An 11932-nucleotide genomic window follows, 5' to 3' on the forward strand; every position below is an offset into this window, starting at 1 on the left:
ATGCATAAACATTGTTCTATCACTTATAAAACATAAATATCCCTGGAATAGCAAAAAGTTCTTTTTGATAGTGGTATACAACACAGTGCCAGTGTTTAATAATAAAACAGACCAGAAGAACTTTTCTGGTGCTAGCTTCAGTAGGTTCTGAAAAAAACAAGCATAAATGAAGCAAAAATCAGGTCTGGTTTGTGGAACTAACCTAGTTCTAGCCTGGTATCTCTAGAGAAACCTCTAGGATTCAGTTGAAGCCATACAATATAAATTTCAATGATATTCCATTTTCCTAGTATATACTAAGCTGTAATTTGTTATTAATGAATTCTAACATTTGCCTCTGGTATATTGTCACAGGAATAAACTAAGTTATAGCTAGCTTTTATTTTTTAAATAGAGCAGCCACAATGAAATCTTACAGAAATTAAAAAAAGATGCTGCTCATAGCACTATGTGACTTTAACACAACATGCTAGAACTTGACATCATGAAACTGACACACAAAATTAGAGGAGAGAGGGGGGAAGGTTGATAAATAATCCAGAAAAGAGGAAAATGAGACCTAGAAAGTCAGAATAGTAAATATGAATGTCTGGGGGGTACTTAAATAATTGTCTGCAGCACAGACAATAGCATAACATTTGCATAGCACATTAAAAGTTCTGGAACAAGACATGGCTTTGGCATAGCAATTCCACGTCTTGAAATTTATCTTTGAGGATCTATTTGAACAAGTGCATAAATATAGATTACAAGAATGTTCATCATAGAATTGCTTAAAGTTGAAAACAGAGTGACCAACAAAATACATTAAGTAAGTAAATTTTATTTAACTACATAAGACCCAAAAATAACTTTGGGCTTGACTCTGAATACTTATATTTATTAACATTAGAGGTAGGTGAAAGTGGGTTATGAAATATTTGGCATTATCTCACACACATGCACACACACATTGACAAGAGTATAGTATAGCAAGTCAAAGATCCCTCTTCTCCCATTTGCTACCGATGGCACTAAAATTTGTGAATTAACTTCTCTATGCCTCAGTTTCTTCATTCCATAATGGTAACAATAATAATAATACCATACATAGAATTAGTATTGAGAGTAAATTGCTTAATATGTGTAAACCACTTATAATGGTACCTGTCATTTAAGGGTTAGCTGTTATTCTATTATTATTATTGAACTTTTGGGTTCAATTGGCAATCTCTACATGTACCCTTGCCTCCCTTCCTGCATCCTAAACTATGTTTTTAACATTAAGAAAGAACAAGGACAAATAAGTATGCTCCAAACAGGGACCATCAATGAGGAAATGTAAAATGTTCCCAAGAGACTGAAGCCAAAACAGCACATTGAAGAAGAAACCCTTAGATCAGGGCTCTGTGCTAGAATAGGAGACAGCATTCTGTTGAGGGACTCTGCACCTCAAAGTGTAAGAAGCTCAGAGTTGGAAGACCTACAGCCACTGACAGAGTGATTAAGTGTTATATGGCAGCAAGAGCATTGACCTTGTCACTCCCCTATCAGGTGGGTGGAAATAGACATGATCTTTAGTGCTGAGTCATCACCAAGGAAAAAGGAGAAACCCTGTTCTGGGACAAAAACTGGCTATTTAGTGCTTTGTCCAAGACATTGAGTCCCTCTTCAGATAGGCAGCAAGGTAACCACATGGTAATGTGACGATCCAGAACTGATGACAGGACACAAAATTGAGGTCTGGGAGAATAATTTAACTTTAGTTTTAGTCAAAAATCACCCAGGAGTGAAGGATTGGGAGAGAGTGGTGACTTAACAGATACACTAAGATTCTAGGCAGAGGTAATAACTAAGCATGCAAGCCCTAAATTGGACCTGAGCATGCTGTACTCAAGAATCAGAAAGATCACTGTAACATGAACAAGCAAGGGAGAAAGAGGAGAGGAATAGATGAGGTAAGAGAAATAGGCTAGGTCAAATCACTGAGGGCTTTATAAACCAGGTAAAAAATTTGGATTTTACTAGCCTTGCAGTGAGTTTTTGGGATACAGTTTTAAGAAGGGGAAGGACTTAATGAGATTTACATTTTTAAAGGGTTAGTTTAATTGCTGCATGGGGGAGTTTTGTGAAGAATGTAAGGTGAAAGCTAGAAGAATTGGGTTATTTTTGTAGAACAGGGGAGAGATGGTGGTGGTTCAGGCTAGGGTTCAGGACCTAAAGCTCGAAGAGGGAGAAGAGAGGGCAAAGTGAATGAATTCTAGGTTTTATTTGGTTAGATATTTTAAACAATAATTAGATATATAAGATATATATAGATATATATATATGTTTTTTGTATATCATTCTTCATTTTGTACATTTTCCATCTCATTTGCAGTCATCACCAATTCACCCATGTGCCATCACCATACTCTCATGCCCTCTTCCCACCCCAGTTTTTATCCCATTCCCTTTCCACCCCATACCATGTCTCTGGTTTATAGTTATTCATTGTTCTCATTTTTACTTTATTACATTTGCTTCTCTCTCTTTTTTTCTTTTTCCCCTGATCCCTTATGCTCCTGCTATGAGTGAAACCATCCAATATTTTTCTTTTTCTTTTTCTTTCTGACTTATTTCACCGAGCATGATCCTTTCCAGCTCTATCCATGTTGCTACAAAAAGGCATGAATTTTATCATTTTTGATTGTTGAGTAATATTATATTGTGTATATGTACCACGTCTTTTTAACCCAGTCATCAAATATTTTGGGGCATTTGGGTTGATTTTCAAGCAGTGTAATGATAAACTGGAGTAGGAAGAGACTGAGTTAGAAAAATAAATAGGAACTGTTTAAAGTTCTCAGGAGAGAAATGATGAGGTACTTAGCCACGGTCACCGAGGACACCAGCTGGCCCTCAGTGCTTTCTCCCTATCTTGACCTTTTCATGCTTGGTTTCATTGACTGCTTACAACTGCCTTGAAAAATCCTGTCACTGGTGTCTCTGGTGGCCTAGGAGTTAAGTCTCAGCACTATCACCAGTATAGCCTGAGTTTGATCTCCTGCCAGGGAACCAACTCACATATGGCACAGCAGACCTCTCCTATCTCTCCTGCTGCTCCCTTTCAGTAGATCTTCCTGTTCTGTTCCCCGCTCTGTCTCTGGTGAATCCTCTCACCCACTGAACCTCTGGACTACATCACAGTTCTTCTCCAAAGACATTTGGAGATTTAGTACTGAGGTTTTGCTGATGGCTGGGACATTGCCTCAGTGAAATAGTACCACCTCAGGTCTCTTGTTTCCTTAATGATCTTTTCTATTTCTTTTACTGGCTCCGTTTAACTATGACTTGGTTTCTGCTCTTTTCTAAACATTTACTTACTCTTCTGGAGTTTGCTTTTCCCTGTGGCATCATCTATCAACCTTTATGTTGATTTGATCCAAATCTCATATTTCCAGTCCCAGTTTCACAATCATACTCTTAAAGGTCATCACCTAAAAGCCACATTTAAAATTGAACTCATATTTTACTTCAGTTTCTCTAGATGCTTTCTACTAATAGCAAAACTAACTGATCATCTGGGCTTTGAAGAATATTTGACCCTCAAATTCTTCACCTTTCACACCCTATCAAACAGCCAGTGCATTTAGTTCTTTAGGGTGTCTCAGATTCATCTCCTCCCCTTCAGAGTATTTACTTCCACTTTAGTATTAACTCTCAGAATCTCCTGCCTAAACAACTGTATACATTTCCTGACTGGTCCACCTGCACTTAACCGCATGTAATCTACCCTGCCTACTAATACTAAAAAAAAAACTCTTACCCAAACATTGATTTCTCAATTGCCTTATTTGAGAACTTCTGACTGCTCTCTTACCTAATCAGTCAAATTTCTGAATCAACTCACATCCATTCTCTGCCTAAAACTGAAAGCCCTGCATTGCCCAGTTTCACTTAATTTTTTTAATTTCAAATCCTCTGAAATTGGAACTCTACACTCTGGTCATTATCTTGTTACCATAATCTCTTCCCCAACATCCTTTGTTTGCACATATGCACATACCATGTCCTTCCCATCTGAGCCTTATGAAGACACTCCCCTGGCCCAGAGGGTCTCTTGACTTGTTTCAGACCCATACCCAAGTGATGACTTCCTCACTAAGTTCAAAACAAAATCATATCTATTTTTTCTTTTTTATTATTACCACTGCCAAAGAAGTATCTGTAGTTTCCAAATGTCTGTGTGAAATGATGTAATATTTTATTACAATAGATCAAGCTATTCTATATACAGTTCAGGTTTGCATCTTTTCCCCAATAGGGTAGTAAGCACTGATGTCCCACTTTAAATTATGTCTTCTACTTTCTCATATTCATAATACCAAAGCTAATATTCACTAAATTCCTGCTATAGGTTGAAACTATAAATGCATGAATCTTGTGTTTTATATAGCTTTGTAAACAGTAATTTACCAGAATAATAGTAAAATAGGTGTTTTCTTATTTTAAAGATTTATTTATTTATTCATACAGAATTGGGGTACAGGCCAGAGATGTGGAGGTTGAGAGGATTCACCAGGGACAGAGTGGGGAACAGAACAGGCAGATGGACGAAGTACACTGCTGAGGGGAGCAGCGGGCGGGTCAGGAGATGTCTGCCACGCCATGTGGATCTCCTCCGGGGCAGGCGGGGATCGAACTCATGCGGAAGTGGCTTTAGCTTCTTAGTGCAGTGCTTTAACCCGCTGCGCCACCAGGGAGGGCCGTGTTTTCTTATTTTAAAGGGTGGTTTCCTTTAGACAGATGAAAATGCAAATATTCCCAAATATTTCAGACATTCTGCTTGTATATTTAAACTATACTAAAGTTGTATCTTTTAGGATAATATTTTTAATTATTCTGGATGAAAAAAAAAAAGAAAGCCCCTGAGGGCTAGCAGTTTGAAAATGAACAGGACACCACTGGGAAGGGAGAGGGTCATGGGTCATCGTCAAAAGAACAAAAAACAATGAAGACAATTGTGTCTGAAGATGGTGTATTTTTTTTTTCACTAGACAGTGTGTTGACAGTTTCCTTCCTCTTGGATCATTGTTGTCTGCTAAATGATCTGTGACAGCAAATTGATCATAAGCTTTTCCACAGGAGATATAATGCAACCTTTCATTTTGTTACCTTCATTGCCAAATGCCGAAACATTTCATTGGCAAATTAATGTTAGTTTAGTATATCAATTAGTAGTGGAAAGCACTACATGGAGCTCTGGAAGCAATAGAAGTGATTAATTTATCTTCACCAAGTTTCAGATTTCTACTTCAGTGTGACTGCAAAAATAATAACATGTTTGAAAAATGTTAGTCTTAACACTGGGTGTCCATAGTTATCATTTCAATAAATGAATGTATTAACATTTGTAGATGTTGCCCCAAAAATTTCAAAATTGAGTCAAATATTTACTTTAAGGTACTTACAATTTACTTATAAAAATTAATTGCCTTTTTTTTCTCATCGAAAAGTTGCTTCTTTCTCCAAAAGAGCTAGGAATTTAAACTGGAAAACAGACATAAGGTCTTTTACATTTAATGTTTAAGCATCTTTTTAAGCCAGCTAATTGGTGATTTCTCATTTCTGAAAAATATCCCACAGTAATATTTTGTTTATAGAGTGTTGAGAATCACTGTGTTCAAAAAGTTTGTAGAAAAAAATTTTGAAATGCAAGTTGTCCAAGAGAGGTTTTATAGTTTGTTTAATATTTTATAACAATCTTTGATCTCCTGTTAGTATATAGTAATATTAGCATAGGGAGAGAAAAATGCAGGCATCAATATTTGAAATGAGCTGGGTTTTTCCCTCTAAAAATGGCCAAATTCTATGTAAGTACAATAATAACCTCAATTTTTGGTGGTGTATTTCTCTTCATAGTAAAAAGGAAATAAAGATGGTATTTTACTAAGTCTGGCATAGAAATTTAAGAAACTTGTATGTTTTAGAAAGAAAATTTAGGAACCAATGCTTTCTCTAATGTTAGTCATAGAAGGCAAATATCTTATGCCTTTTGAAAGATGGTTTGGCTAGGTTTTCTTTTTATAAGTTGCATACATTAATAGAGAAATTAATATGCTGGATTCATATGTTAGAATTTACAAATCAGTCTGCTCTCTCATGATATGCTATTGTAATTTGAAATAATTCCACTGATAAATAATTTCAAAAAGAAAACTTGCAAACTACTCATTGTTGGATTTTAATTTATATTTCCAGATCAACTAAAACAATCTCATTTTATGATTACTATAAGTCATGGTGTGAAATAGCTACATCAAAAGCCACAGAATATCACAGAGCTGCACGTGAGTTGATCAAGCCTTCTCCTATTTCCTTTTGGCCATATATTAATATCTTAATTTTCTCAGCTTGTCTTGCTTTCAAAGACTAATCTACACATATTTGTCACTTGAGGATGACAAATTTCTCTGTTGGCACAATATGGTAAACATTCAACAACTGTTCATTGATCCTCCTGTGTGTGGAACCCTGGACTTAAAGTCTAATTAAAAAAACAAGGTTATGAGGTTGATATTACTTTTTCCACTCCAGAAAGAAGCCTTCATAGCAAGAGGACTTTTTTTTTATTCCAAAAACAATTATCCTCAAATCCAGAAAATGTAGTACGTTAAAAGACAGCAAGGAAGCATATGAACCTGGACTTTCAATTTTTTCTGTCTAAGGAAAAGTCTTTTATCATTACATAATAAGAACTAAAATGGGGAAAAAATGGACTGGGAGAGCTGGGTAACTTTCTGGTTCCGTTTATAAGAACCCTAGAGCATCAATTCATTATTTGGTATGTGCATTTACTGAAATATGACTTCGCTTTAGTGCTTCTGCTGAAATGGTACATTCTGATGTCACCAGTGACTTCCTGCTTTCTCAGGAATTATATTTTAGTCATTATCTTACCTGCACTTGCATCATCTATGCCCTTGAGTTAGAGGACATTCATGGTTTCCCTTATCTTTTCCTAAGGTCTCTACTGCTTACCTTAGCAAACTTCATATAGTCCTATCTACCCACTTTCTGAGAGACATCACCCACACTATGGTTTTCATTAGCTGCCAGTAATTCCTAAAACCTTACCTACAGCCAGGCTCTCTTAAAAACTTTGCAGGGGTATTTATAAATATACTGGACACCTTACCTAGAGTTGTTATGGGCATCTCATACTTGAGATGTACCAAAGTGAGTTCTTTATCTTGTCCTAAAACCTAGCCTCTCTCCTTTAAATTCATCCTAGTGATGAGTCACATTTAGTGCATTTATGTGCCTAAACCAGAACCACAGGAATTTCCTAGACCTCTTTATCTCCTTTTTTGTTGACTATCTCCTACATCATTATGAATACTTCTCTCTACTCCATCACCCCCATAGCCATGCCCTTAATTTGTGGTCCAATCAAATTTCATCTCATCATTATGATAGTTTCATGTTGGTTTCAATGGAACAAAATTGTCGCAAAAGTATTCTAGTTTGAAGGCACAAATGAGAGTACAAGGTAGTATAAAGCTTAAGAGATCTAAAAAAAGTGAATTAGACCAAAAACTCCTAAGAAGGACATGGGTTATTAATTATTTTATGATTGCATAAAATAATTCAGGATATGGATTATTAATTATTTTATGATTGCATGCTACCTACACCACGAACTCATAGATTAGTGGTTAAGAACAGCAATTTGTTTTAGGTGCTTTAAGGAACACAGTGCTCAGAAGCTCTATCAGTATGAAAAATTTTATTATTCTTGATAGGAAAGTACATAATTATTTACTTCATATCAAAGATTTGTGGTTGGTTGTTGCCTAGTCAATCCAGCAATACATATTTTGAGTACATACTGTGTATAAGGCACTGATGAATCAGAAGAGTTCCAGGAGATGATAACCCTTAACAGATACAGTGTCAAGACAAGTGACACATGGTAGGGAAAGTCTGAGTGTTGAACTCATTCAACCAAAAAAAAAAAAACAAAAAACAAAAAAATGGATCATGATAAGATGGTGCCTTATTGAATAACATATAAATATTGAGAAGCACTTAGAAACTTCAAACTACAAGAGGAAAAAAAAATAATAGAAGTACGTGTCAATGTTTAAGGAAATTTGGAAATTATTTTCTTTCTATAAAGAATTTTAAAATGGAACAAAATAATGAAACACCACTGATTGCTGTTTCTTCTTCAAAAGAGTGACACCAAAGTGTTTAATTTTATTCTTGCTTTTACATCTGTCCCTAACTTGGTATGTAATTCATCCCTCTTTGTGAAGGCAATAAGCTGGTAATGTGTACCTCTAGCCCAAAAGAATTTGAGACTTTGATTCTAGCCCTTTGTACAAGATTTCACAGTCATTCTGTCTCCTCTTCCCCTGGGGATTTATTATAAGGGTGTGTCAAGAGCTTTCCTTCAATAATAATTAGTACTTGATTATTTTAGAATCAAATATAACCCTTACATGTGCTGCTGGCCATTTTGTCTTTGGATAGTTCAGCTGGATGAGATCCAATACTATCTTTTTTAATACCTCAATTTTCTGGCAACAATAAAAAAGCAGCTTTTAGATTGTGGGATGCTTTTTCAACTAGCAGAAATAAAAGGGAAACTTCTAACAACTTCATTTTCTGTAGTTACATTCCTATACTGGAAAGATTAAATTCTGTGCATATTTTTATAAGCTTTTTATTTTGCAAATGGTAATGAGGGGTTTGGTATGATCCTCATAAGGAAATGTTTATGTTCAAGGAAAAGAGTCCCTTTAGACCCCGGTGTACCTTGTACCCTCTAATTCCAAGAAGAGGCTTCCTGATGTTTGTTTGCTGTCATCAAGACAGACCAAACAGCCTGTAACAGCATGGAGAGGCTTGCTTTACCTCAAGAGATTTTAATTCTTTGAGTCTTTGAGATGCAGGTAGGACAAGTTCTACAAGATGAAGAGGCATTAATGTCTAATTCTAAGGCAGTGGTTCTCTTAACTATTCATTCAAACCAGCAGAGGAACTTATAAAAATTCCCATGTCAAGGCACACCCCCAAAACAATTACCTCAGAGTCCCTAGGAGCAACACCAGGCAGCAGTCGATTTTAAGGCTCCCTAGGTAGTTACAATGTGCAACCAAAGTTGGAAAGGCTCTAGTGGGAAGAATATAGTGACAGAATTTAGCTGTTCCTTAACACTGCACTATTTTAATCACATGCAGTTAAATAAATTTAGGTTAGTTATCTAACTTTGTATCTCATTTTTCATTTCTACTCATTTACCAAAACATCCACTCTAGTTTGTTCTCCTGTGGTTAGCATGAGGTAGCATGTGTGAAAATAATACATTTCTTTGGCTGTGACAGTTTCAGCAATGGGGGAAATTATTTGTAACAGCCTATACAAATGTGTAAAATGTGTGTCGCAGGAAAAAAAAAAAGCAAAAATTATACTCAGTAATCCTGATAAGGAAGAATTATATTACAGAGATAATAGGACAATAGAGGATGCTTTTCTACTGCAGATAAAAAGTAACAAAGCATTTGTGACTGTAATACCCATCTGTAAAGTGGGTATTATAATGTGAATTACTATATGTCTACTTTACAAGTACCTTTACAAGTTCCCAATATACAGTAAGAAAGCTCTATTATAATTAGTCATTATATCACCTAGAGGAAATAATGAGACCTCACTAAGAACTCTGGGAAGTTCAGTTTTATTTTCCTTAATCAAGGGAGAAGTATATATCCATATACCAGTAAAAGGACTATTAATAAAATTTATAAGAGTCTATATATATGTATGTGTGCTTGTGTTCATTTGAAGCAATAAAGCATAGAAATATTGCTAGTGAGAGTCATGTAATATTAATAGAAGTGGAGATTCTTTTAAATTTTTTTTTTAAATGACAAATTTCATCAGTAGAATAAGTTAATTATTGTTAAGCAAGAAGTTTCAGATAAGAGTAAAACAGGTGAAGAACAGTTGGTTAAATTGTTCAAGACTGTAAACCCAGAGTAATTATAGGAGACAGGAGATGGGTGGATGGATGGATGGATAGATATAAGATATAAAGAATGGGATATATATGTATATAACAATATTTCATGTAAAGACTATTAAGATCTTAAGATAGTAGGTCTCCAATAAATTTATGTGAATTTGATAGAAAGCATAAGATTTATAATTAACTACAAACGTATGAATCCGTGATATAATGTGATTTCCAGTGCAGATCCCTGTTGAATTGATAGATAATGGAGGGTCTAAACATATATTAAGGGAGGTAATAATCCCTCTGCATCTTTACTAGTCTAACAAAATCAAAATCATCCTGAGCCAATTCTATACGTACGCTTCAGTGGTATCATCAGCAAAGTTCTCTGCCAATATGGTGAGGATGGTTAAGATTTTTAAAATTTATGTCTTCAGAAAAAGCTGAAGAACTGACTGTCCTGTCTTCAAATATTAGAGGACTCTCTCTAATGGGGGAAGGATGAACTTATTCAATATTGCTCCAAAGGTCATAACTAGAACCAGTGGAATCTTAGTACTCAAATTAGGAAGGATATTGTGAATTTACTGTCTGTCAGTAGAACTGGCAGCCTCCCAGCAACAAAGAGAGTGTTTTCTGTGGTCAGCAAGAAATTCATTTAAATGCTGATATCTGTTTTGAGGATCTTGCTTTGTGAAAGATCAAGATCTTTCACTTCCAGCTCCAAGACTTTATTTTCCACTTTAAGTGCTGACCTAGGATTTACTAAACTGTGCTGCCTGTGGTTTCTGTATGAATTATTTTTAACATATTGAATATTATGAATAATATATGAACAAATATCATTATTAAATTAAATGATTAAAAGTTCCAAAGTCACATTCTATTTATTTCAAAAAATATCCAGTAATATGAAGTACAAACAAAAGTATTGGAAAGTATGAGTATTGTGATGATTGAAATTATATAGTATATAATATTACCATATATATTTAGTGAGAAGTAAATTATTTTCAACTTTAAATGATTATTAAAGAATGATTGCATAGCCCCTTTCTTAAAAATACTCTAATTTCAGTGCTTGAAGATTCAAATTTCACTGGAGAGTATTTTAAATTGAAAAAAAATGAGCAAAAACATGCTAAAGAATGGAATTTAAAGTAAGTAGTTGTGTCCTGACTATAGTATCCTAACTTGAACTGTTTTATCATTTGGTTTTCTGCTATCTAATTGGACTACCAGAAGAAACCCTTTGGAAATAACAACTTAATGTTCTAAGCGTAAGAATATGGAGTTTCATTTTTTTTCCCCTTAATATGATCCCTGGTGAAAAATAAGTTTGCTATCTATTGACTGTCAAAGTGAAGACAAGACACAATTCTCAGTGGAAGAAATCTCACAAAACTTTCCTCATTAATTCTCTTATTCTCATTCCCATTATCCTATCCACATATGACTAACAGGTGGGGAAAGAGGCTATGTGCATGTATATATATGTGTGTGTGTGTGTGTGTATACACATATATATGTATACCCCCAGTTAACTTTTTATCTTTATTGTAGTTCCAAATATCTTTTCCTTTTCCACAGACTTCACTCAGAACCACATATATTTAACCTAATAAGAAAATGTAAGATAAAATGCAAAAATTATTACAACATCTTTAGAAATTCTTGACTCTTCGGCCACATTACATTACTTTCCAGTCAAGGTGTCTTGACTCCTAAAGGTAGTTTTCCTGCTTCTTCATCCCACTAGAGCAAAGATTATATCTCATCCTGTGGCACTGGCCAGGCACCAATAGTCATTTTTTCTAGCATGTGTATTTCACTTCTCAGTGAATAAGCTACTACAGAGAGAGGGAAATTAATGTTCCTATGCATTTTTAAAATTATTATTATTAAACTGCATTTGCTTCAGTTTTTAGCTCTTGGACTTGTTAGTAA

General features: G+C 34.9%; 1 protein-coding gene across 1 annotated transcript in view; it reads left to right on the forward strand.

The window, feature by feature from the left end:
• Window positions 1–11149, forward strand: part of UBE2U (ubiquitin-conjugating enzyme E2U (putative)) — a 28128-nt gene extending 16979 nt beyond the window's left edge. Inside the window, exons 7-8 of the mRNA XM_004679076.1 lie at window positions 6223–6311; window positions 11064–11149. Coding sequence (XP_004679133.1) covers window positions 6223–6311; window positions 11064–11149 — 175 coding nt within the window. The remainder of the gene's footprint in view (window positions 1–6222; window positions 6312–11063) is intronic.
• The last annotated feature ends 783 nt before the right edge of the window (window positions 11150–11932 follow it).

The sequence above is a fragment of the Condylura cristata genome, unplaced genomic scaffold (genome assembly GCF_000260355.1).
Source record: "Condylura cristata isolate star-nosed mole 26May11 unplaced genomic scaffold, ConCri1.0 scaffold00008, whole genome shotgun sequence".
Classification (NCBI taxonomy): Eukaryota; Metazoa; Chordata; class Mammalia; order Eulipotyphla; family Talpidae; genus Condylura; species Condylura cristata.